Genomic DNA, 27,040 nt, shown 5'->3' on the forward strand with positions numbered 1-27,040 from the left:
GACTTTAAAAACACACAAACGACCACAAAAAAGCACATAATGACTTAAAAAATCATCCAAATTTCAGGAACGACAGCAAAGAGACGTCAAAAATAGACACAAATGACTAAAAAAAAAACAAATGACAACAGAAAAAACACAAAACGAGTTCAAAAACACACTTATGTAAAAAAAAAAAAAAAACACAAAAATGACAGGAAAAATAAGCAAAATAAAAATGACAACAAACATACATAAAACAACAACAAAAATGCACAAAATGAGAAAAATATGCAAAATGACATTAAAAAATACGCAAAATGACTCTTTAAACAAAAATAGAAAACTCCCAGATTGACAGGAAAACACAAAATGACTTTAAAAACGAGAAAACGAGACAAGAAAAATACACAAAACAAGCAACAAATGACACAAAATCACACATAGCGTAAATTGTATTATTGCTCATATCATTGTCATAACAGCCCCCCCCCCCCCCCCAAAAAAAAAAAAAAGCTAAAAGTCTTTAAACTCAGCGTGTAGACTGAAAATGTTGGGCCCTGCCTTTATGAATCCCCTTCAAAATAAAAGCATGAAATGTTGTTCTATTTTTTGGATCCCGCGACGCAACCCTCAGAATTCTGAATTATTTTCACAGTTGAACAAAGACGACGTCCAATAAACAATGTTTTCAGAGAAAGAAATGTTTATTTTTGCTTTTTCCACTCGTTTAACAAACTTCAGTCACAAACAACAAAAAACAACAAAATAACTACACGTGAAACAGTTGAAGCATTTTAAACATCGTTGATTCTTTTGTAAAACCTTTAATAATCTTTAATCAGCTTCTGCTTTAATCTCAAACATAAACACAACAAAGGGACGGCACTGGTTTTACAGCAACTTTTACAGATTTAAACAATCACATGTTTTTGGCAAAGGTTACATGAGATCAACAGAACATACACATTCAAAATGTTTAGATGAATTGTACATTTCTGAAAAAAACAAACAGAGAAAATTACAAAATGACAATAAAGAAACACAAAATGACGTCAAAAATGACTTCAGGAAACAAAATGGAAGCAGCGTCTGAAGTGGATGACCTCATCTTTGTGGCAGTTTGTCTGAAATCCTGATTGTTGAACTGAAACTGAATTCGGTCACTTTTAATTGACCAATTAATTGCAGCTCTAAGAGGCCACGCCTACTGGCACCGTCACTACTCACTACTAATCAATAGTCGTGAGTTCTGGCTGTTTTCTGTCTCATGTTCTTCACAGTTTAACTAGAACGTAGATATAAACGTTGTTCTGAACATACCTTAACGTTCCACACTCCGCTCGTTACTCTGTGGGACTGACGGCGTGCTGGTTCAACAGCCGCGCTCTGATCTCTCTCAACCTCGGCGACTCCTTCGTTGTCCCCACGTCAATGTTGTAAACCGTCGTCTGCAGGAATGTGTAGAAGTTCCTCAACGCAGCATCGTAGGACACGTTAAACACAAAATGTGCTTTAAAAAGCTCATCCAACGCTCCGAGGGCGTGGTGCGACCGACACGGGATCAGATGTCGGTCTAAGACGACGTAGAATCGGTCGATACTGCTCTTCAGTCGTCCCACGGCGAGGAGGTGAAGATGCTGCTTGTGAAGAGGCTCCTCCTCCTCCAGGCTGCTGCAGGACTAAGAGTTTAGAAACAACGTTAGAGACGCTGACAGAGAAACATGTGGGTTCATATTTAATCACCTTCTGAAAGACGACGAGTCTTTCCACTGCGTCACAGACGCTGATCTTTGGAGATCGTGGACCTGCTGCTGGAGGCGGGAGGAGATGCAGCAGCAGCAACAGGGACGACATTTCTTCATCAAAGTCTGAGGAACAAAGAACTAAACGATTATTTACATCATAAAGAAGGTGATTTTAATGTAATATTGATGAACGGATGATCTGATTAACCCTTTTCCTACAAATTCTGATCAGAGAAACAAAAAAGAAGAATCTAATAAAAATAGAAATTCTATATCACCAGGTAGAATTGATTAATTAGGTAAGACCTGTATTTATAAGGACAATACGTATTTGGCAATTTGAAAAAAATGACAACCTGTATCTGGATTTGTTGACAAGTTTGTCCTTTTTACTGATGAAATTGAAAGTAATAATGCAGAAAAAACTGACCTTGAGCTTAAATATGACCTTGAGCTTAAATATGACCTTGAGCAAAGGTCAAGGTCACATCTTTTTACTGGTAGGTCATACAGCTTTGGTCCAATTAAATAAAATACTCCACTTGAGATGAGCTTTTCATAAATGTAAGCATCAAACTTGTACGATAAATATTCGCAGAGATATGGAAAATGTTGGTTTTTGACACTTGATACGACCTCGACATTTTAGCTTCAAAAAAGGTCGACTGCACATCCTTGACATTGTCCCTATGAGATGACATACGTGTCATTAGTGCTGCATTAATAATCTAGGAGGAGTTCCAGGACAAAGAAGTTGTGGGAAAAGAATAATAACTCCAAACATTACAATGTATTTGGCAATTTTCAATTGCAAAACACGATCACAGTATAATTGTGAAATCCAAAGGACGTCCCTCTTGAAATCACACCAGTGCTGATATTTCATCACAACACCACAACCTTGAGTATGATATTGCTTAACTGCAGTGGTTCTAAACTCACCGGTTCCCTCGTGAAGCTCACTCCCTGATGGACTTTCTGCTGATCGAAGCAGGCGATGCAGCTCTGTTGTGAAAACCAGTCGTTTGGCCTCTCGTATAACATTTGGTTTGAATAACACGTCCCACTTGTGAAGCAGCATGGACGACGTCTGCTCATCAAACAGCAGCGTGAAGTCCTGATCCACCTTTAGGAAAGAAGACCGTGAACTCTGAAGCTCCTCCTCCTTTTAAACCGCTGTGATGGTCTTAGCGTGAGCTCACCAATCCCTTCGTGTCCAGGAACCTGGGGAAGACGGAGAGGACGTCTGTGCTCGTATCCGGCCCGTTGACGAGGCTCTGACGGTGCTGAAAGGTTTCCCTCATCTTTTGGAAAACCACCTGATGTTCTGTGGTGAGTCTGAGCAGAGACAAGGCTTCCTCACAGGCCACGCCCTCAAGCTGCTCTTTAACGTCCACCGTCCTCTGAAGGTTGGGGCCCCCACAGGACGCCTCTCTGGGCTTGTGGGGGCCAAGTCCAGACCGCTGATTAATCCTTCTTTGCACCGTTTTCAGACGCCTTGACATGTAGCCAGCACCACTTTCAGCAGCATAGAAAGACTCCTGATAGAAAAGTCAGATTAACACAGTTAGAAGTAATGTCACGCCATCAAACGCAAACTAGGGATTACTTGATCGGATCTGGACCAATATAAGCGACTTCTAAAGGTGCGTTCACACCGAATACGACTTCAGCGACTGTCGACTAGATTGCAAAATCAATATAAATTTCGTCCAGCATCCTTCCTTCAAGTGACTCGAGTTGGGCAATTCCAGCAACTTTGTCGCATGCCCTGAGTCGCTGGAAGTCGCTCAAAGTTGAAAATGTTTTACTTTTCATGTGACTTCGAGTGAAACTGTGTCCTGACATTCAATCGGCAACAAGTTTCTTCCTACGTCACTTCCTTGGTCCTTACTGTCTGTAGAGCCGAGGCTGTACACTTCCTCGACTTATTGGGGCCAAAATGAAAGTGGCATAATCCTAGAATAAACCTTTTAAATTCTAAGTGTATTTTGAGTGAACTTATTCTTTAGTAACTCCGTAAGTTGATCATAAACCGTAAGTACAAGTGGAGCCGTTTATGAGCTGTAACGCTGCATTCGATTAGACTCTGAACCCGGAAAGATCCAAGTTGTCAATTTCAACCTCAGAAGCGTTTCAGTGAGAAAACAAGACCAGCCACATCAAGCTGATGTTTGTTTTTATATTTCTCGAGGAGCAAAAATGCCTCCTGGGGAAATATTTATTAGCTCCTCGTGGGTAAGAGAGAGAGAGAGAGAGAGAAACATCCTACACTTTAAGTAAGACTTGAACGCACCAGCGGGAGGAATCCTGCATGCTTCTTAGAACCATAGACTGTAGAGGTGCATTGAACTATACGGTATCATTACTTACACAGAGCGGCGTTCAAATCAACGGAGTGGGGACGGAAATAACATTAAAGAGTTATTCTGCACTTTTAGTGACACACATGCCAAATTAGACGGCCCGTAAAAGTAAAAGTTGAGGAGAAAGTGACTGTTTAGGTCTAACGAAGGGTGCAGCAATTTTGCTAAAACGTCATTCCAACTCGACTCGGGGTGCTTGGATCCTGCCCGACTTCCAAGTCAGGGTCTCGAGCTCAAGGGCCGTTTTATTGCACTTTTCTGATTCGTTCCGTCAGATCTATCCGAGTTCCGAGTGCAATCGAATGCAGCATAAACGTACGGCCACAGATGAAGCGATCAGCCTCAAAAAGCTCAACAATGTTCAAGCGACTCATCACGGGCCATTTAAGTGACTGTAGTTGCTGAAGTCACGTTCAGTGTGAACGCACATTAAGGTTTCAGCCATGTTTGAAACTAAACATGAATCATGTCACACTGTCACACAACCTTTGGGCCTCCCCAAGACAGATTTGTGGAGTTGTGGGTGGAGATTCCAGACAGTTGACGAGTCCTCCTTTGCACTGTTTTCAGACGCCATGATATGTAGCCAGTGCCACTTTTAGCATCATAGAAGTGTTGCTGCATGAAAAAAAAAAAACATCAACATTGTCACACAAAGGAAATTTCCTAAAAAGAAAAAAAAAAATAGTCTCAAGAAATCCTCGAGTTTGACAAACCATAATTATTTTTAATTGATAAAAGTAAACGGAGGTATTGGGAATGCGTGAACTCATACTCATAAAACGAGAACAAAAACTTCCAAATGCCAAATCTCTTTTCTAGATATTGTCAGTTAACTGGATCACTAGCTGTGTTTCCATTAGTTTTTTGTGAAATGAAAGCAAAATTTCAAAAATTCCGACAAAGTGTAATTGCGCTTTGAACATGTTTCCATTGGAGGTTGTTTTGGAGCCACGTAACTCTCGTAAAATCCCATCCTGGGACGCTCCAAACTTCCTTAGAACATTCTGCATTCCTTTGTTTCATGTCTAATGTGGCATTAATCATTATTAAGATTAATGCTAAGAAATGTCTCGGCCTCCTCTTCTGTCCACACGTACCGCTCCATGTCAAGTGGTCATGTGACCAGGTACGTCACATCAGTGTTAGCCTAGCATTAACGTTACCCTAGCAATCGCATTAGCCTAGCATTAAGATTATCTAGCATTAGCATTACCCTAACATTAACGTTAACCTAGCAATCGCATTAGCCTAGCATTAACATTAACCTAGTGTTAACATTAACCTAGTGTTAGCATTAACCTAGCATTAACATTAACCTAGTGTTAACATTAACCTAGTGTTAGCATTAACCTAACATTAACATTAGCCTAGCATAAACAAAAACCTAGCAATCGCATCAGCCTAGCGTTAGCATTAACATTAGCCTAACGTTAGCATTGGCCTAACATTAGCAATAACCTAGCAATCGCATTAGCATTTGTTTAACATTAGCATTAATGTTAGCCTAGCAATAACATTAGCCTGGCATTAACCTATCTTAAACCATAGCATTAACCTAGCGTTAGCATTAGCAATAGCACCAGCCTAGGATTAACATTAACCTAGCGTTAACATTAGCCTAGCATTAACATTAGTCTAATGTTAGCATTAGCCTAGCATTGGCAATAGCAAAAAAGTGAAAAAGATTGAAATGGGTTGGCCTCCTGCATCCTCACTATGACAACAACAGCAACAGATTTTTAAAATTACAATTACAATTATAATCACGCTATAATTAATTAATGATCAATTAAGCGATTCCAATTATAATTGACCCCAACCCTGTCAGTAGGTGCTTGTGTCAGTAAGTTCACACATTCCTAACGTCTACACAGCAGGAAATGGTGCAGATATTGTAAATGTATAGAAATGGGACACCCCTAATGCAAACAATGTGGAAGCATCTCACGTAGCCTGTGCTGGAGTACGGATCTCTGAGGGAAGGGAAGAGCATCACGATCCCCAGCGCGTACTGTTCTCTGGTTGTTTTAGCGGGAAAATACCTGAGGACACGTGGCGTTAGTGGGTCAGATCTCAAACTTACCGATACATAATGTTACAATGATAACATGCACATACCCATGCTTATTGATCATATGAGCAACCAGTATGTTCACCATTTGTCTTCTGGAGGCATTAGTGAGAGTTTCTGTTTTCGTGTACTCTGAAAGGATTCTCAGACCACTATAATTGTCTTTCAGCACAGATTCCACCAGCTGAAACACACACACACACACACACACACACACAACAGGTGAAAAGCAGAAAGGTTGTGTAAGAAATCTCACAGAAGGCTAAATGTATTTATAATTTGCTTCATATCAGTGGTTCTGTAACTTTTTTGGCTCTAGTCCATTTTTTATTTCTGAATCCTCTTCCCCCCCTTTGTCCAACTACAACATTTTGCTTAGAAAACTATTTAAAAACAACTAAAAATCATAGTAATGGAATAAATGAATGATAACACACATTTTAAAGAATCGTATTTTATAAATAAGTGAAATAAACATTTAGTGCAGTGGTTCCCAACCCTTTTTTGGATCATGACCCCATTTTAATATCAAGAATTTCTGGCGACCTGAAAGACATTTTTTTCTAGAATTAGTTTTTGATCAGATTTGAGCTCAGATTGTTTTTTTTACTGCATTTTAGTTGAAAGTGAAAGTATAGGAATAAAGTTCTTAAATATTGTGCGTTGTTTTAATTAAAGCTCCAGTATTCTATTTTTCACTCATCTCCACTTGTTCTAAAAAGTCAAACAACATAGCATTTGAGGTTTATTTTCCCAAACTCGCCTCGTTTTCTGTTGTTTTAGCCTCTGAAAAGTCACTTTAATGTTTTGGGGCCTTCATGCATATGCATGAGTGGATGTGTCTATAGACGCTGACTTCGCTCTCGCTCTGAGAGGGTGATCACCATTGTGATTTACTTTTGCTATCCACACACTGTTGTTATTGTTTTCAGCCTAAAAAAATGCACATTACTGTAAAACACGTGGATATTTACACACAGTGTGTGTTTATCAATCAGCAGCAGCGGAGTCAGCCAGCTGTTTCAGATGTTTTAAACACATATTCTGACCACAGGAATAATCCATTTAAGATGATAGTCCATTGTTTTGTCCAACCGAGGCGATGTAACGGCTACTAAAAATGGAACTGACACACACTGTGCATTGGATTATCTATACACTGGATTATCTACATACTGAACGTAAATATATTATCCATGGATAAAGGAACTCGTGGTTAAGGGAGCAGGCTTGTAATCTTAGGCTCAATGGCTCTAATCTCTGGTCCATCACTGTGGGATGATGATCAGTTCCTTATATGAACCCTAACCCCTCCCTGGGTGCTACAGCGTGGCTGCTCACTACTCCTCAGGGAGGGGTTAAATACAGAGAACACACTTAGTGTATGTAGCTTAACACATATGACAATAAAGTATCATATATATTCTATATTAAACCTCAGTGTTTGTTTTAGCTGTGCGGTAGTTTGAGAGGGAGGAGCTCACATTCTTATAGGGTAGGAGGTGCCAGGATTGCCAGGAGGAGGAGTTTCCGCTAGATGATGTCACAGCGCGAGAAAAATCCAACTGTCCCGTTTGGAGCTGAATTTTTACAACATGTGGAATAACAAGACAATAAACAAGATCACTACAAAATACACACACACACACACACACACACACACACACACAAAAACCAGAGAGACATACAAAACGACAAAAAACACAGAGAATAATTTAAATAATACCAAGAACAAACAAAATAATAGAAAAATATACAGAATAATAAAAAGGACAGACAAACAGTAACAAAAATACACAAAATGATGATAGAAATGATCTTGATTAGAATGTTCTAATGTTGGATTCAGAAATAAGAGAAAGAGGGTACTTAGCCAAAAAAGTCACACTGAATGTTGTCAACTCACAGAAGTCAACTTTTATTACTAACCTGCTTTGCCAAGACCGGCTCCTCATCTCGTCTTCTCTTCCTGGGAATCTGCTCTTCTGGAACAGTCTGTACGTTTAAGCTGAAGGCTGAGTCACAGGTGTCAGAGGGAGGAGCCGTAAAACCATCAGACGCATCTAGAAGAGGAGAAATAATTTAAAAAAAGCTTTAATTTTGGACAGTGGTGAACACGGATGCGCCGGAGTGACTCACCATGATCTGGAAAAACCGTGACCGCTGGATTTCCCAGGGAAATGAAATGACTGAACACATCTGCATCCACCTCTGTCCCCGTGTCGTCTTTGTAGAGGATCTTTGAATCAGGCGGGAGGTGGAATTTCTCCACAACTGGAAACAATGGAAAAGGTTAGATTGTTGGCTGATGTTAAACGTTGGAATGACATTAAAATTTAGGGTAAATTTTGACTTCAATGTATGAATCACACTCTAAAATTGCTTCAAAAATACACAATATTACAAAACAGGACAACAGAAATATGCTAAATAACAATAAAAACACACAAATAAACAATAAAAATAGACAAAATTACACCAAAACAAAAAATTTACAGAAAAATGAAAAAGATTTTTATTAAAAAATTACCCAAAAACAACACCAATACATAAAATGACTCCAAAAACACACACAATGGCAATAAAACTAAACGATATGATAAAAAAACACAAAAGACAACTGCAAAACACAGAACAATATACCAAATGACAACACACACAAACAAAAAAAAAAAAATTACACCAAACCAAACAAAAACACTAGAACACAAAAATAACAGAAAAACATATGTATGTATATATAAAAAGAAGACTCATCACACACAAAAAACAACACAAATACATAGAAATGACTCCAAAAACACACAAAATGACAATACAACTAAACAATATGATTAAAAAAACAAACAAACAACCAAACACAGAAATATACAAAATGACAACAAAAACACACATATAAACAAAAATGGAAAAAAAATTACACCAAAACACACAAATAACAACAGAAAAATAAAAATATACACAAAAAAATGACTCATCACAAACACATACGCACACATATACACAAAACATAAAATGACTCACAATGATAATAAAACTAAACAATATGATTAAAAAAACACAAAAGACAACAACAACACACAGAAAAATATACAAAATTACAACAGAAACACACAAATAAACAAAAACAATGATAAAAGTTGCCCATCTCTGCTCTACAAGGTGGAACTGACGGTGAGAATGACGTACCTTGTTCATTGAATCTGTGAAAGTCAAAGTGCTCGTCAGCTTCTTCCAACGTCACATACATCAACTGTTGGCGACACCTCACCAGCACCAGCGTTTTACTGCAACATGTAAGACGTTTGAGCAGGTGAAATTACTTTGACAGAAAATGAAGTCATGGCTACACAAACAGAAAGCTGGCATGAACAATTTCGACCTAAAAATAGAAAAAAACAAAGGGATGATTCGAGGCAGTGGGGCCATGTGACATCATCAATCACGTGATTTCAAGATGGAAGAACACAGGCTCTAAAACTGTAAAGTAGTCCCATTTTTAAAAGTTAATAAAACTAATATGGTGCATAATAATAAGGTTAACCTTTGTAAAAACAGTGGGAGGTTCCTTTAAGGGGAATATAATGGTGAAAATGCCAGATATTCTCTCAATCCATGCAGCTGAGAGTATATTCCGTAGTTATTTCATAGGAATTTCTTTTAATTTTGATACGCTTTCTGTTTCCCGAAAAATTGGAGACCCTTCTCCATTTGTTCTAAGAACCCCAATAATGTAGTATTTGAGGTGTATTTTCCCAAAGTCGCCTGTTTTCTGGAGTTTTAGCCTCTGAAAAGTCACTTTCAGAGCGCTCCTAAAAACAGGCTGTTTTTTGGGCCTTCATGCATATTCATGAGTGGGCGTAAGCACACTACTAGTGCTACTTCAATGTGTGCGTTTATCACAGCAGCAGCAAATCATTAACAGTTTTCCTTCTCCTACTTACGTCACAAAAATAATCAATTTAAGACAATAGTCCTTTTTTTGTCCAATCGCTGCGTTAGATCATCCCATAAAAGCAATACGAGGCGGTGTAACTGCTACTAAAAATGGAACTGATTGTAACCGCTCACGCTTCGCCACAGGGAAGTAAACTCTCAATTATTAGCTGAGTAAGCTGTTTCAAACACTCACATGAGCTGCTACGTCGTTTTCATTTCATCCGCACCTATTCACCGCAGGAATAGTCCGTTTAAGGCGATGATCATTTTATTTTGTTCAACCGCTGCGTCGCATTGGGTCACAAATAGGGGTGAGTATTGGCAAGGATGTTGTAATACGATACATGGGTCACGAAACGATATCACAATATTACGATTTATTGTGACGTTCTACCCAGTTAATATCAAAATTAAAAGTAAAGATGAAAAATAAAGTTGCTGTAAATTTTCATCACAAGATGTTGATCATTCAGAGGACAAATTGAGTCAAAACTATTTGCTTCAAAACATACTATTTATTATTATTATTATTATTATTATTATATCTACAGCACTGGAGTGGAGGTGCGGAAGTGGCACAATTTTCAAAGGTTTTTATGTAGGAACAGGAGCTGGTCACCATGCCCAGTAGTTAGGCTGCTCCGCTGAGAAGTGACAATGTCTCCAGCAGAAAAAAGCACACGTGCAAAAAAATGTGAAAAATACAATAAGAAAACTATTGATTAAATATCAGGAAAAAACTAAAATAATAATATTTTTTTTAATCAGCACCCAAAAAATCGCGATATATCGTGAAATCGATTTTTTTTCTTCACACCCCTAATCACAAACACGTCAGATCATCCCATAAAAGCAATACGAGGCAGTATAACGGCTACTAAAAGTGGAACTGTTGTGAGCACTCTTTGGTTTAGCTATACTGAATGTAAAGATAATAACTGTCTTTATTGCCTTTGCTATGTTTGTTTTAGCTGTGAGGTAGTTTCAGAGGGAGGAGCTCACATTCTCACATTCCTATAGGGTAGGAGGAGCCAGGATTGTCAGGAGGAGGAGTTTCTGCGTTGTGACAATCTCAAATGTCCCGTTTGGAGCTGACTTTATACGAAATGTAGAATAACAAGGGAGGGAGGAAACAGAACTTTTTCTACTTTGTCCCTCTGAATGAGGCTAAATGAATGTATATCAAGAGAGCAAAACCATTAGAAAGTACATTTTTTATAATACCATCTCTTTAAATTGTAATTATCGTAGTTTCCTCTTCTTTCTAGATCTGATGCACTGTAAAAAAAAACTACCTGTAGAATCTACTACTCTTTATACTTCATCCCAAAATCTACAACATTTCAACACAAATCATGATTTCAACACAACTGTTAGTGTAAAGTTTAAAAAAGCAGAACTATCCCAAACTTCAAAGGAGGTTTTAAAGAAAAACTATTTAGTTCTGTTTGTTTCTGCAGGCAGGAAGTATAAGACTGGCAAACCCTTAGAAAGTCAGGTGGCAGTTAAGTTGTCAGCTAGCTACCAAAGACTAGCTAACAAATCGATAGTTCAAACCAGACAATAACAGCGTTTTCAGAGCTTTGTGAGTAAAAATACAATTAGCAACATGATCACTACCTAATTCTAGGTTAGGTAAATAAGACTAGTTGCACTTACCGTGTGACACTGAACACATGGAGAAAAACGGAGTCCACACAGATGTGAAGGATAAAGTAGAAGATTTCCTGCCTCAAATTCTTAAAAAATCCGCAAAAATCCCAGTTATATCAACATAGGAGCTGTGTTCTCTTTTTGATGCCTTTCCTTTTTGCAAAAGGAATCTGGCAACATTGGTGGGAAGATTAATTAACTAACCTAATTTGATAAAATACCAGTGCAGATTTACAGTAAACATGAAAGCTATTTAAATTAGAAAGTGTTAGGTATGAACTTAACATGAAAATTAATCTAGCAATGTGCAAAAATGCAAAGGATTAATAATTAATATTATAATAATAACCAGGCAAGACCTGTATTCATAAGGAAATTACATATTTGGCAATTGAAATTGAAAAAATTGGCAACAATGACAACCAGTGTCTGGATTTGTTAACAAGTTTCTTTTTACTAATAAAATTGAAAGTATGAATGCAGGAAAAACAGAAGACTGACCTTGACCTTAAATATGACCTTGAGCAAAGGTCAAAGTCACACATTGAAAGGAAATGTTGTTCAATGGTACCAGTCTGAGCACTGGATCTCAATTTGTGGCCAAGTTATAGAGAAATACAGTAATGTTTTTTTTGTGATGTCATGAACTTTGACCCCTACAGATCTTTTTACTGGTAGGTCGTACAGCTTTGGTCCAGTTAAATAAAATACTCCATTTGAGATGAGCTTTTCATAAATGTAAGCATCAAACTTGTACAATATATATACATAGAGATATGTAAAATTTAGGTTTTTGACACTTGACACAACCTTGACCTTGACATTTTGGCTCCAAAAAAAATTGACTGCACATCATTGACATTGGCCCTATGAGATGACATACGTGTCATTAGTGCCACATTAATAGTCTAGGAGGAGTTCCAGGATAGTTGCGGAAGATTATTGTATTTGGTAATTTTCAATTAAACCACTGGACGTCGTTTTGAAATAAATGAGCTGAGGTTTGTACCGTATTCTGGGCTATACAACGCATTGCTGTATTGGCCGCATTCCCATAATTTAGCAGTTTTCTGAGAAAAATCCACACCGCCACATAGGCCGCACTCTATTGGCTGATGAAGGTGTCCTTCAAACGACGGCCAATCAGAACAGACTTATTTTGGGAATAGAAAAAAACAAATATTCAACAGATGTATGACTTTTGCCGTCATTTTCTTCTTATAACCTTCTTACAAACCGTTTCAACTGCTCATAAACCAAAATAAAAATATTAACTTTTTTAAAAAAACGTAATCAATACAAATGTAAGAAAAGTTTGCTTTTCTTCCTGGCTTGGACTTTACATATTTTTCATAAGGGGTGTGTGTGTGTGTGTGTGTGTGTGTGTGTGTGTGTGTGTGTGTGTGTGTGTGTGTTTTAGATCATTTAGCAGATTGCTGCTTTTGGTTGCTCTAAATAATCAGGGAAAGTTAAAGCTGTCGCTGTATCGTTTGTTTATAGAAAGAGGATAAAAACATTTGTGACCCCAAAAAAAAAACCTGTAACCACAGGAGGCCACAGTTCTAACTCTGCAGTTTGGTAGTAAACAATGAAGCAGAGAAGAAGAGCTCTCCTAAGGGACCTTTACTCTCCCCTAAACTGTTCGCTGACACGCTCTGGTGACTAATGTTAGAGAGTAAATCACAGACTGTTAAAGACACACAAACCCTGAGGATAAAAGGACTTTTGGGTGAAAATCCTTCAACAGTCTGGTGAAGCTGTTAAATGATATAAAAAAAAACTACCAGATGATGTAAAAAGCTGCTAAATCATGTTTTTTTTTTTACTTTTTCCTACTCCCTTTTCGAACAGAATCTGGTTTTGAAAGGATGAACGGTAGTAGAAAAATGTTGTAATCGCTATTTGCAATTGCTTACTATTATATATTTTTTTTTATTTTTGTTAATATGTATATAAACACATATGTATGTATGTTTTTGTTTAGTTTGTTTTTTTCTTTTTCCTCATTCAAGTTCGAAATAAACTTAAACAAATGATCTAAAAAGCTGTTTAATGATCTATAAATCAGGCTGAATGTTTCACTTCAATAGAAAACAATGGGATGTTTACAGGAAGTGGGGCCGTGTGACATCATCAATCACGTGATTCCAAGATGGAGGAACACAGGCCATTTTTAAAAGTTAATAAAACTAATATGGTGAATAAGAATAATGCATTTTGTTAGACATAGAGCTACTAATAAGGACATCTAGAAGATTTTAGGATACATTTATAAAAACAGTGGAGGATCCCTTTAAGAGGTCCAAGATCAACTCTAACTTACCTGATCTGTTCACTCGTATTCATTCTCAGGGCCTGGACGTCTACATGAGGGATCTCTCCAAAATGCGTCCCGTCTCCACTCTCCACGTTTGCTGTTGGAAACAAACAGGATGAAAACTTGTTAACGATGTGATGTTAATGATATTAAAGCTGCGTTGTGTTACATTTCCCACCGACACTGGCGCTGTGCGTGCTCTCTGGAGGCACCTGGGCTCCATCTTCGTTCATCTCCCACTTGATGAGGACAGAGTTGATGTCGTGTGGCTCCTCTTTGACGACGAGGGGGGCGCCAGCAGACGGAGGAACGTTCCTATCGCACGACATTCCTGAAGGAGCAAATGCGTGACTCGTCTCCTTCTCCATTCGACGGCTTTGGGAGGGGTGGAGCGCAGACTCCATGTCGGGGGGGGACACGTGAGCTGGAGGTTCTGCATAAAGGCCCACTGTGGAGAGAGAAGAAGAATAAGAGATCTGCAAAAATATTCCTTATTTTCTGCACAAGATCAGTCCTGACATGTGAAATTCTGTGTTAATATGAAGTAGGAATCATCGTCGTCTGTGTTAAACGTGCTAAAACCTTGTTATTCTAGTGAGTTTCACACATCTATCCATATTAACAGCTTTCAGTCTGCATATGAGCCCTTCACAATGTTTTATGCTGTTTTTTTAGGGCTGCACAATTAATAAAATTTTAATCGTGATAACGATTTTGGTCGGCACGATTAAATTAACCTGATCGTTGGCAATATTCACATTTAAAATACGGGCTCTGCACTCTGCAATAATGTATTATTCAGTTAGCCTTTGGTACATTTTTAATTATTGGGTTAATTTTTTTATTTATTCTTTTCAAATCATTCTTATTTTGCACAGTAAACTGTACACATATTGTTTGTTTAGAAGTAGTGTAATAAAAACAGATTGTTTTTCCAAACATGATAAATAATTGTGATTATAATCGTGATTACAATATTGATCAAAAATAATTGGTCATAACCGCGCAGCCCCATATAAAATGTTTTAATGAATAACAGTAGTTGACTCTTTTCACCCTAATTTTGGGTGTTTGGCATGATTTTGGAAGGTTTATTAGCCAGTGAAGTCATAAAAGTAAAGAAAACTGGTTAAAAAACCAATGTAAAAATTGGGGTAAAACTGATGCAGAAAACTTAGAACATGACAAATGTGTTGATAATAAATATTGTTTCTAAAAAAATTCATGCTTTTCTGATGGAATGTGTTTGTTACTAGTGAAAAACTAATAAACAATAAATGATTGTTAGACACAGAGCCAAGCCACAATTCCCTCATGTAAAGGACTTTCAATATTCACGAGTGGTGAAATAACCCAAAGTTGGGTCCAAAATACAAATAAAGAAAGAGTTTTATATCCCAATAAAGAGTAACCTTTATACTATAAATTAAAACAGATCAGATGTTTTTATTACATTCCCACATGCAGTTATGGACCAATGAAAATCATAAAAAAACAACAACATTGTTTTATGTTTGTATTCAAGTGACTTTGATAAGAATGACTACAAATTGTTAATTACATTTTTTATTTGAAAAAAATAATGAACATATCTATCCATCTTCTGCTGGCAAAATAAATCTAAAAAATCACAAGTTTTTTTACTGTTTATCTGATTCCTATTAAAGCACTTACACGTGCATACTTTAGCACACTTTTTTATTAGAAAGTACAAATATGAAAGATCATAAAAAAGCTTTTCTTTGTGTTTATTTGATTCCTATTCAAGACACTTTGATTAGAAGGACTGTATATTGTTAATATAGGCTGCAAAGTTTCATTTTTAACATTTTCAGTTGGTGGTGTGCCTTGGTACGAAAGCTTATTGCTTTCACGGAAGAAAAAAAACTTTTTATTTAATAGATGAGATAAAAAATCAAGTTAAAAAAGTAAATGAAAAAATGTGGACGTGTTGTTGTGTTTTAATAAGAAATATTTTTCGTTGTTTCTGAGTCGATGAGATCGTTGTACAAGGGGAAAAACCGAAAAATGTGTCCTATAAAATCAGGGCCAATTTTTTTTTTTAAAATTTACTTATTTTTATCTCATTTCAGGCAAACTAAAACTTTTTTTCTTCCGTAAACCCATTGAGCTGCAACTAACGGTTATTTTCATAATCGATTATTAGGTCAAAAAATTAATTAATTGATCGATGAATCAGATTTTTTTTTAAAACACACAGTTTATCTATAAAGCACATTTAAACCCTGCTTAAACTGAAATAAAAGTGTCTCGCACACACACACCTTTGTGGTGCGCGCACACACACCTTTGCGGTGCGCACACACACACACACACACTGCACGCACAGAAACACTGCGCCCACACAAACCTTCATGGTGTGCATACACAAACACTCAAAACGGAATAAAAATACTCTGTGCCCACACAAACACTCTTGGTGCGCGCACACACAAATACTCTTCTGCGCACACACAAACTACTCACGTGTTAAAGTCATTTCGCAGTGCTGCTGCTGCTGTTGTTGCTCTGGTTCCTCTGAGTCCTCACACACCGCCTCGGGTCCGCTCTGCCCTGCTACTCTCAGGTCACCAGAGCTCGGGCTTCTCCCGAGGCTTCTCTGGGTCCCGTTCCCCCCGCAGCCGCAGCCCAGCTGACGGAGCACCTCCAGCTCTTCCTCCGTCTCCCTCAGCCTGGTCTCCAGCCGCTGGATCTCTTTGTCCCGGTCGGACAGGACCCGGTGGTATTCCCGGGCCCTGGAGCTGTTCACACCGAACAGAACGTTAACGATGGAGTCCACAGCCAGTCGAATGGCGTTCTCCACCACCAGGGCCTCGTCATCGCGAAGCTGCGGGCCCAGAGTGACGCAGTACCCCACAGAGTTCATTCTCTACCCGGCCTGTTCCCACCGACACACCGCTGATGATAACCTAAGCTAGCGGAATGCTGCGCTAAAAAACACACCGTGGCTCTGTACGGCCACACAAACAACGGTATCGATTTAAATGTAGCAATTTAACGCGTTCACACACTATTTTAAAGAAGCAAAAACTCGTGAAAATGACAAACAATATTGAAAAGATTAGCCGGTTCGTGTTATTGTTTCTTCTTCTCCGACTACTCTGATTCTTCTTCTTCTTGTTTTACGTTGGTGTTCCTCCAGCTATTGGTATCTGCTGCGCTTCAGCGCCCCTGCTGGATGGTTTCAGTACTACAATAACAACTTAAACTATACAGTGACTCACAAACGGCGGTGTCGATTTAAATGTAGGAATTTAACGCGTTAATACACTATTTTAAATAACCAGAAACTCGTAAAAATGACGTACAATACTGAAAAGTGAAGCTGGTTCGTGTTGTTACATCTTCTTCTACTCCTCCAGTCTTCTTCTTCTTTTTGTTTTACGACATAAGTCACTTAATGTAGATAAAGTTTAAATTGCACTACAGTCTTCAACAAATTTGTACACAACCTAATAATAAAATATTCTTGACAAAACTTAGAAGAAAAACTGCGAAAAAATTTCAAATCAAATAGTTTCAGCAGCAGTTATTCATCAATAGTTAGAGTACTGTTTACAAAAATACAGTAAAAGTATGGATACCAGAATAGAAAAATTACTCTGGTAAAAGTATTGAAGTTGCTTCCTTACTTGAGTGAAAGTAAAAAAGTACATTAATGTACTTAAGTAAAACAAATGTCTCTTTAATAATAAGACAGGATTTTAAAACCAGCAAATTTCATATCTTTTTTTTAAACTTGTAAAAAATTGGTACATGGAGACAAGTTTGAACACATGGAGAATTTAGCACTTATAATAAATACAATTTGTAAATAAAATGTTTTAAGAAAAAGAAAAATGCAAATTCTCAATTAAACCCAGAGCAACTTTGAGTTTAATATTTTTAAAAATTGAGAATGTTAACCATACTGTAAAACTAAGGACCTGCCTAACAGGAAAAAAAAGCTCAAACTACCAACATTTTGCATCTTTTTACGTCGTGACGTCATCTTCAAAGGCCTTAAAAATAATGAGCTCATTTATAAAATTTAAGTAGAAAGTACAGATATGTTTAAAAAAGTAAAGAGTAAAAATTTGCCAAAAAAATAGCACTTGTTCACATTCTCCTCATCTGTTTATTATTGTTTTACATACATATTAATCCAAAGACATTTAAAAGGTTTGTTCCAAGAAAAGTCCTCAAAAACCTAGATTTCAACTGAAGAACAAACACAGTCGCTAATATTCCCATATCTTGTCCAAACATTCCTTTCATTTTTTACCCCCGAGCTCTGTGTGAACAGAGTAATCAGTGGATTAAATATTCACTACACAGTTTGGAACGTATACGTTTATTAAAAAAAAACAAACCGTTACACATTTCCACAGAAAATAAAAAAGTAACATTTTACTGCACAAAACTGACAGAGACTCATGAGTATATTCTCATTCATAGTCGGGTCGTCCCACGCACTTTGGTCTCAAAAAATTCAGAACTTTGTACCAATTGTTCCATGAATATTAGTCACACTGTAAATTAATAGTTTGATCTGATCAATACTTTTTGAGATATGGACAGTTTAGTAAGGGGGGCGTGTGCGTGACCTTATTACATTGTTCTTGTTGGAGTTCTTATTGTTTTTCTTCTGCAACTCCTTTATCCTAGAACTCCTCCTTGACTATTAATGCAGCACTAATGACACATATGTCGTCTCATAAAGACAATGTTAAGGATGTGCAGTTGACCTTTTTTGGAGCCAAAATGTCAATGTCAAGGTTGCGTCAAGTGTCAAAAACCTAAATTGTCCATATCTCTACGAATATATATTGTACAAATTTGATCCTTACATTTATGAAAAGCTCATCTCAAGTGAAGTATTTTATTTAATTGGACCAAAGCTGTACGACCTACCAGTAAAAAGGTACCATTGAACAACATTTCCTTTTAAAGTGTGACCTTGACCTTCACTCAAGGTCAGTCTTCTGTTTTTCCTGTGTTATATAACTTGTCAACAAGTCCAGATACAGGTTCTCATTTTTGCCATTTTTTTCAAATTGCCAAATACGTATTCACATTCCTAGTTTTCTTCCATGTTCATCTTCTAATATATCAGGAACTCCATCACATAGAAAGGTAAATATGGTATAGTAATAAGCTCCACCTACTCTCTCAGAATATAGAAAAAGATCTGCTATACATCCTATCTGGTGGACATGTCAGCTCCTCTGTGCATGTTATAAAATAGGCGTTCACACAGCAGGGCTGATCACAAGTACTTTCACCTCTTGCGGGAAAGTCTGGAAGCTTCCTCTGACGTCCTGCAGACACAAAACACAACAAGTTGTAGGAAAGTTACAAACTCTTCAGAGGGAAATTTAGTTTCCCATCATCATTGTGCTACGTGTCCCAAAATGCAATTGTAATTTTTAGTAAAATGCTTTGTTTTTTAACACCAGGATGGAGTTGAAAAATTCACCTACTATGAATTAATATTCATACACACAAACTCTGATAATCAACCGTGAACTGATTGAATGTGTTAAGATGGTTTTAAGTGTTTCAAGTTGTAATTCCAGCATAAGTTCATCTTTTTGAATAATATATTATTCTATATATAATATATTTATTCAAACAGCTTTTTTCAGGAAGTTCACTTTGATCTCCTGACATGTTTCGACTGTCAACTGTCAGTCTTCTTCAGAGGCACCTGTTGATTGCTTTGATGTGTCCTATGAGTTCTTTCTTTCTCTTAAGGGGCAACCCAACAATAAATGGTACAGAAGGAAACAAACACAAACGCTGGATCAAAGAAGTTATCAAAACCAGAGGCCATTGGGCGACAGGGGGCGTGGCCATAAGTGTAGTTATCAGTTATGCTACTAATTATTTTTGCATTATTGTAGATGTGACACACATTGTGGTAGACAGTCTATGTATTCATTTCTATATTTTCTTTTGCCCCCTGTTAAGAATCTCAAACTCCGCCTATGGGCGTGGCCAGCCTGACAGAACTCATAAGGACACAATAAAGCAATCAGCAGATGCCTCTGAGGAAGACTGATGTTGACATTCAAAACATGTCTGGAGATCAAAGTAAATTTCCTGATAAAAAGAAAGTTGTCTAAATAAAGTAAACCGTAACATATGTTTCTAGTTTTAATATTTCTACTACTCGGTCCCAGGCTGTGGTTTTTTGGTTTGAGTTTTTCTTCTTACTTCCTGGTTTCCTCTGAAAAGAAAACCTGAGAAGATCAGAACAGCTGCTGTGACGTGAGCAAACAGCTGTAGGGAGATGAGAATGATCAGAGTGATGTCCATTCCCCTCAGCATGTCCTGCAAGACAATTTAAGTATGACGTGAACACAGTTAAGAAATAAAGTAAAAGTAGGTAAAATCAAATAAATAAACACTCTACATTTAAATTAGGGAAATAATAGTAACTCTTACTTTAGGCCTCATTCATAAACATCTGATTCATCAGTGGCTTTTAAATACATACAAGGATCTAGTCTTATCAAAGAATTTAGTTGGAGAAATTTGTGTGTGAAATATGGTTAAAAGTGACAATAATATGTGACATTAGGTGTAAAAGTGGTGGAAAGTGTTTATAAGTGATGAACATGTCTGGAAAGTGGAAAAAATGTGCAGAAAAGTCATTAAAATGTGATGTAGAAGTGTCAGATAAGTAGCAAAAATACATTAAAAGGAGCAAAAATATGGCAAGAAAAAGTGATGAAAATAGGTTAAAATATGGAAAGTTTGGTGTAGTTGCAGAAAAATGGTAAAAATAAGCAAAAATGGGCTCAAATTTTTCAGAAAATATTTTTGGTTTCTTGAAGGCATCTGATGACCCCCTCCCAGTGTCTCACAACCTTACAGGGGATCCTGACCCCAAGGTCGGGAACCCCTGATCTAAGTTGCGTTTGTCGTATCTTTTTGTCATTAGGTGTGAATGCAAAATATGTTGAAGAGTACAGTGCACACATTGTGTTTTGATGTTTATTTAATATGTTTTTAATGTTTGTTCCAATCTATCACTCTTCCAACCCACATGCTTCTTTAATATTTCTAATCGTCTTGTTTTTAATTTTCTATATTTTAGAGTTGCTACGGGGGTCCTCTAGTCTGGTCCTGGAGAGCCACAGTCCTGCATACTTCCCAGTTTGAACATATACTGTTAAATACATAATATTAAAAGCCAGGGCCGTAGCACCACATTTACAGTAGTATCCTTGCATTATTATATAAGCTTTCTTTTTTCTTTACATTAACCACAGTTTAGTGACGGCTGGAATTTTTTGGTGTATAGAACTAAATATAAACACACACACAGGGCACACATAGGCAACTGGTGGCCCGGGGGCCACATATGGCCCTCAGTCTAATTTTATGCAGTCCCCAAAAGTAAATGTACAAAATGACAGAACAATACACAAAACAAGAGCAAAAAAACATTAAAAAATACAAAAAATTACAACATTGCAGGAAAATACAGTAAAAGGCAAGAGAAAAACGCAGAAAATACTCCAAAAACACACAGAACTACTACAAAAATCAACAACAGTAATACACAAAATACTCTGAAAAATATACAAAATGACAGAAAATGACAAAAGTACACAAAAAAACAAGAAAAACAAAAAAATTGACTCTGCAAACTCACAGTACTAACAAACAAGCAAAGCGACAACAGAAATACAGAAAATATACTCCAAAAAAAAATAAAAAAAAATCAAAATGACACAAATACACATTATGACTCCAAAAAATATATATTTTACAGTAAAAAATACACAAAAAGACGATAGAAATTCATAAAATGCTTCACAATGAGCAAGACAACAACAAACATACACAGAATGAGAGAAAAACACACATTTACTATAAAAACTCTGTTCTTTCCTGTATTAATGCTCAAATCGCTCATTAGTCTAAATGCTGACATTAATGTTGATCATGTGACCCTCTGATCAAACAAACACATTATTGTGGTCGGGCCCTGATGCAGCATGAATAATTGATTTTAGTGCAAAACTGTGCTTAAGAACCATCTTATGTTTACACAGGGGCCTTTTTATTCACATATAAATCATCTGAACATGTTTAAAATGCATTTTTGTACATATACTACTAAGTATATGTACACTACTAAGTACACAGGGCCCGCCTTGGTCCATGTATACTTAGTATTGTACCCTTTACCCCCCCAGTCCAACTCCCATGTTAAAAGCGTTGCCCTTACCTGGGCTATGTAGGACAGGTATATGCATTTGTCTGAAGCTCCACCCAGGACCTGGTCGTCACACATCCACGTGAACGAAGCCCCTGATAAATCTATGGCGTACAACACGATTCCCACGATGGAGAAAATCGCTCCCACTATGTTGAAGATGGCGGAGAAGATTCTCTGAGAGGAAGAGACGGAGCGTTCATATTTAGTGTGTAAATAACTATAACTCAGGATTTACTGACCAAGCAGTATCTGATGCAGCTCAGAAACGTCATGATTCCAACGATGATGGACTGGAGACAGAAGAGCAGAGAATTACTCATCACCAGGGCGTTTTGTGTGGTTTTTTTGGTCAGTGAATGAAATATGAGATTAGAAAGAAAGATAAAAATACAGGAACACACAAAAAAATAATAATCAAAGGACACACATGAAACATTGTTTATTTTCATGTATATTTTGTTATTGTTTGGTGTATTTGTTTCGGTCATTTTTTGTGATATTGTTGTCATTTTTACATTATTTAGTGTGCTGTTTTGTCTGTGTGTTTTTGTTGTCATTTAATGTATATTTAATGTCTTCTTTTGTGAATTTGTTGTCATTTTGCATGTTCTTGTTGTAATTTTTGTTGTGATTTTGTGTAGTTTTTTGTCTTGTGTGTTTTTATTGTCAATGTATTTTCCTGTCTTTTTGTGTGATATTGTTGTCATTTTGAATGGTGCGTTTTTTGTTGTCTTGTGTGCTTTTGTTGTCATTAAGTGTACTTTTTGTTGTTGTTTTGTGTATTTTTCTTCATCATTTCAAATTTTCTGTGATGTATCAAATGAACTTGGTTTTTGGGGGCCCCACAAACACGGAGCACCAGGTGCCGGTGTGCGACCTAAAACAGACGGGACTGGGGCTCTTTAGGAACCGGCTTTAGGGAACACATATATATACACATACGGCATCATCACCACCAAAATAAAAGAGAGTTACCACAGCTCCGAGCCAATAAGCAGCGTATAAATTGTTCACATCATAAGGACCAGTGTTTGGACGTCCTGGACCCAGTCCGATGTTAAACAGACCCACCATGATCTGAACCGTCTGTGGACGCCACAAAAAACATCACATTTAAGACGTGGAACAGTTCAACTGAGAAACTTACTCTGGAGTTTTCGACTCACTGCGAGGCTATCGAGGCTGAAGCATAAGTAACAGCCGACAGTACGACGCAGAGGTGGGCGCCAGCTGCTGACCAATGACATCACAGCCGCCACTGCTGACGCTTTGTCTTTAACAACAGCAACGGACATCCTGGAAACACGAAACATAGAATACAACACAGGAAGTGACAGAAGCCACAACAGGTGAACATTCACACAAAAACGTCATTTAGACGGTTTTTTTTTTTTGGGCCAAATCTGGTCTTAGCCACGAGTTAACCACAAATATTCACTGAATTTTTTAAACTGTCAAAATTGGTCAAATTTAGCCTCAATGTAGTTGATGAAATGCAGTTGGTCCAATTTCTGCCCAATTATAGTTGTTGAAATTGAGTTGTTAGTAAATAATCCAATTTTAGTCCTTATTTAGTCATTGATATTAAGTTTTTGGTTTTGTTACTGTGAAAATTTAGTTGTTGACATTCAATTGTCATTGGATCATCCAACCTGGTCCAATTCACAATATCACAAATATAGTCGTAGAAATAGAGTTGCTATTGGGTTAGGTCCAAATTTCTCCCCAATACAGTCGTTTAAATTAGGTTATCATTAAACCGTCCAACGTAGTCCAATTTTAGCCTTTATTTAGTTGTTGAAATTCTTTGGTTTTTTTTAACCTTTAAAATTGGTCCAAATTTAGTCTCAAAATAGTCATTGAAATTGAGTTGTTATTGAATCTTCCAACATAGTACAATTTTAACCCAAATGTAGTTGTTGAAGTTGTTTTTTTTTACCTGCAAAATTGGTCCAATTTTAGCCCAAATATTGTTGTTGTTATTGGAACATCCAACTTGTTCCAGATTTAGCACATTTGGTCCAATTGTGGCCCAAAAACTGTAATTTGGACCAAATTAGCCCAAAAAATAATAAGAAAAGGTATTGTTACAACTTCAACCATAACAGCCTAAACATAAACCAAAAACTCAAATCTGATCCTGGTATAAATTTCTACAAAGATTCCCACAATTAGATATCACATTTCTGGAAGGAAAAATGCAAAACTTTTAATGAATTAATTAATTAACAAAATTCATCTTGGTCGGATAGTACCACGATCAGAAAAAGACAACTTTTTATCTTCACTTTTCTACCAGATTTAATTTTGTTGTTACTTGTGGCAAAGACGTCTTTTCCTCCATATTTTGCTGACTAACATGTTTATTTATTGTTGGTTTAGACACAGGATGGAGTTAAATCTGCTGAATCATCCATAGAGACTTTAATTAAATCAGTAATTACTAATAAACTGAGTCATTGATTAAAGACACATCATTTCTCTGATGTGATGTCATCTGATTCTAATCTTTGTTGGGACTTAATCACATGATGATTGAAGGCGGAGCTACAGAAACAGGTTTAGTCAGATTATGATTTCCTTTAAACATGTATTTCCTTCAGAGGTTTATTCCATAAAACAGGTTATGTTCTTCTCTGAGTATGTTACCATGGCAACATTGTCCATGAACTAAACCTGGTCACTGGCAGGTTTTATCAAAGAAACCCTGGGTTTCTACCTGGCTCCGCCCACCTGAACACCTAAATGAACCTTAACACTTTTCTCTGAAACACATTAGTGACATCACACACCACAGACGTGTTCACATCATTACTAATGTTGTGTTGCTTTAGGTTTATTTACTGTAGTTTTCTTTCTAACATTGTGGATATAGATCATTTAACATCTACTGACGTCTGTAGTAAAGTTCACTGAATACAAACCTGTAGATAATATAAAGGAGGAGATGATCATTTAAATTAATACACTTTTAAGGCCTGATTATTGTTTTATATTGTTATACAGTTAAATCTGTAGATCATACATCTTTGAAGGTGTGATGACGCAGTGAATTGTGACGTTGCTCTTGGAAGCGATGGGTCGTGGGTTACTGTATTGATACATTAGTTTTGCCATGTCTAAAACTCACGCACACAACTTTACACTGTCTAAAGCTGGCATTGGCAACTGGTGACCCACAATAAAACACACAAATTAACTCCAAAAACACACAAATTAACTCCAAAAACACACAAAATGACACAAAAAAAAACACACAAATTAGTAAATATATATATATACAAAATGAGCAAAAATACACAAAATGGCAAGAAAAATACATAAATTTACACAAAATAACAAAACAAATGAATTGAAAGAATAATATACAAAATGCCAATGAAAATATATGAAAACATTCCAAAGAGAGCAAAAACACACAAAACAAATTAAGATTGAGGACAACAAAAACACACAAAATAACAGAGAAATACACAAAACACACAGATTAGAAAAAAAAAGACACAAAAGCACAATAAATGCAGAGAAAACATCCAAATGAAAGAATAATATACAAAACGACAGTAAAATACATAAAATGTCTCCAAAAAACCAAAATAAAAACAAAATTATAGAAAATTATACAAAATAATTTAATAAACAAACCAACCTTTAGTTGTTTCCTGTGTTAATGCTCAGATTGGTCATTATTTTAAATGCTAATGTTAATCATGTGACCCTCGGATAATCTGATACATCACATTTTTATGACCTTTGTTGTGATAAAAACATAAACATTTATGGTTTAAAGTTTATTTCCCATAAATCCATATTATAATGTAGGTTTAGATAAACTCACCTGTTACTGCACAGCTGACAATCAGCTCACGTGATGGTGCGTTCAGGTACAAATACTTCTGCTGTTGGAAAAACCCTGATATGTTGTCCCTTCAAAATAAAAGCCCAAGTGTCCATAGTGTAAACTCTTCTTAGTTTTTCCTGCTGCATGAGCTGATGATTATAGTTTATGGAATCAATCAGCCAATAAAAATGATTTAAAAATGATGATATTTTATCTTGACAGGGATGCTTTACCTGTGAGTCATTTAACAAAACAAATTTTCCTCCTCAAAAACAAGAGAAATAAATACTTACTTTATTTTGAAGGGGATTTATTTTTTTCCTCCCGCTGTTGGAGCGGTTCTATTACATTTCTAACACTAGAGGGCAGTAACTCGTTACTTTTCTTCATCTGTATTTGTATCCATGGGTAGATTAAAATCAGATTATTCAAAAAACACAAAAGTGGTCTCATAAAAAAAAAAAAAAACACAATATAGAATATTTACTATACAAAAAGATTATGAACAATATTCATTAAAAGGTAAATATATAATTAAAAATGTGAATAAAATACACATTTGAACAGATTTCTTGTCACTTGCTTTTCAGAATCCGAATCAGAAATGTTTTTAATGGCCATGTACAGTTTTAAGGACAGTACAAGGAATTTGTCTTGGCAGTTGGTGCACAAAACAAACAAACAAACAAAAAAATTAATAAAGAAAAAAAACAAAGAACAACCCAGCAACAATAATAATAATAATAATGATAAATATAAAGGATGAGGGATAAATAAAGGATAGATAGAGAATAAAGGATAAATAGTATGTATATATATATATATATATATATATATACAGTGCAGCAGATAATGTCATCATGGAGGTGGTGATCGGGTGGGGGGGG

General features: G+C 36.6%; 2 protein-coding genes across 8 annotated transcripts; both read right to left on the reverse strand.

The window, feature by feature from the left end:
• Positions 1 to 746: 746 nt before the first annotated feature.
• On the reverse strand, positions 747 to 17,209 carry LOC114478550 (uncharacterized). 5 transcript variants are annotated; one of them, XM_028471678.1, is made up of 15 exons: positions 16,564 to 17,209; positions 14,246 to 14,524; positions 14,083 to 14,173; positions 9,357 to 9,454; positions 8,307 to 8,441; positions 8,097 to 8,230; positions 7,652 to 7,747; positions 6,215 to 6,351; positions 6,045 to 6,138; positions 4,580 to 4,711; positions 2,930 to 3,268; positions 2,670 to 2,853; positions 1,726 to 1,850; positions 1,303 to 1,661; positions 748 to 977 (listed from the first exon to the last, which is right to left on the reverse strand). In XM_028471678.1, the coding sequence occupies exons 1-14, from the start codon at positions 16,961 to 16,963 to the stop codon at positions 1,326 to 1,328; spliced, it is 2,580 nt and encodes an 859-aa protein (XP_028327479.1). In that variant the 5' UTR covers positions 16,964 to 17,209; the 3' UTR covers positions 748 to 977; positions 1,303 to 1,325. The 5 variants fall into 5 exon arrangements, with proteins under 5 accessions (XP_028327478.1, XP_028327479.1, XP_028327480.1 ...); XM_028471677.1 differs by having other exon boundaries at positions 747 to 1,661; XM_028471679.1 differs by having other exon boundaries at positions 748 to 1,661; positions 14,255 to 14,524.
• Positions 17,210 to 19,180: 1,971 nt separating this feature from the next.
• Positions 19,181 to 26,204, reverse strand: LOC114478213 (uncharacterized). Of its 3 annotated transcripts, none has more exons than XM_028471103.1 (7): positions 26,151 to 26,204; positions 23,479 to 23,608; positions 23,288 to 23,398; positions 22,552 to 22,602; positions 22,322 to 22,486; positions 20,296 to 20,412; positions 19,181 to 19,397 (listed from the first exon to the last, which is right to left on the reverse strand). In XM_028471103.1, the coding sequence occupies exons 2-7, from the start codon at positions 23,605 to 23,607 to the stop codon at positions 19,329 to 19,331; spliced, it is 642 nt and encodes a 213-aa protein (XP_028326904.1). In that variant the 5' UTR covers position 23,608; positions 26,151 to 26,204; the 3' UTR covers positions 19,181 to 19,328. The 3 variants fall into 3 exon arrangements, with proteins under 3 accessions (XP_028326904.1, XP_028326905.1, XP_028326906.1); XM_028471104.1 differs by lacking the exon at positions 26,151 to 26,204 and adding an exon at positions 24,252 to 24,351; XM_028471105.1 differs by lacking the exon at positions 20,296 to 20,412.
• Positions 26,205 to 27,040: the final 836 nt, after the last annotated feature.

The sequence above is a fragment of the Gouania willdenowi genome, chromosome 16 (genome assembly GCF_900634775.1).
Source record: "Gouania willdenowi chromosome 16, fGouWil2.1, whole genome shotgun sequence".
Taxonomy (NCBI): Eukaryota; Metazoa; Chordata; class Actinopteri; order Blenniiformes; family Gobiesocidae; genus Gouania; species Gouania willdenowi.

What these genes read in the sequence shown, in the direction of transcription:
- LOC114478550 (XM_028471677.1), bottom strand. Translation starts at nt 16,963, where the DNA reads ATGAACTCTGTGGGGTACTGCGTCACTCTGGGCCCGCAGCTTCGCGAT. An exon ending in CACGGTTTTTCCAGATCATG is followed by an intron (nt 8,231 to 8,306) that starts GTGAGTCACTCC and finishes CTCCTCTTCTAG; the next exon opens with ATGCGTCTGATGGTTTTACG. An exon ending in CATATGATCAATAAGCATGG is followed by an intron (nt 6,139 to 6,214) that starts GTATGTGCATGT and finishes ACGTGTCCTCAG; the next exon opens with GTATTTTCCCGCTAAAACAA.
- LOC114478213 (XM_028471103.1), bottom strand. Translation starts at nt 23,607, where the DNA reads ATGTCCGTTGCTGTTGTTAAAGACAAAGCGTCAGCAGTGGCGGCTGTG. An exon ending in ACCTGTCCTACATAGCCCAG is followed by an intron (nt 20,413 to 22,321) that starts GTAAGGGCAACG and finishes ATTGTCTTGCAG; the next exon opens with GACATGCTGAGGGGAATGGA. An exon ending in TTTTCAGAGGAAACCAGGAA is followed by an intron (nt 19,398 to 20,295) that starts GTAAGAAGAAAA and finishes TTGTGTCTGCAG; the next exon opens with GACGTCAGAGGAAGCTTCCA.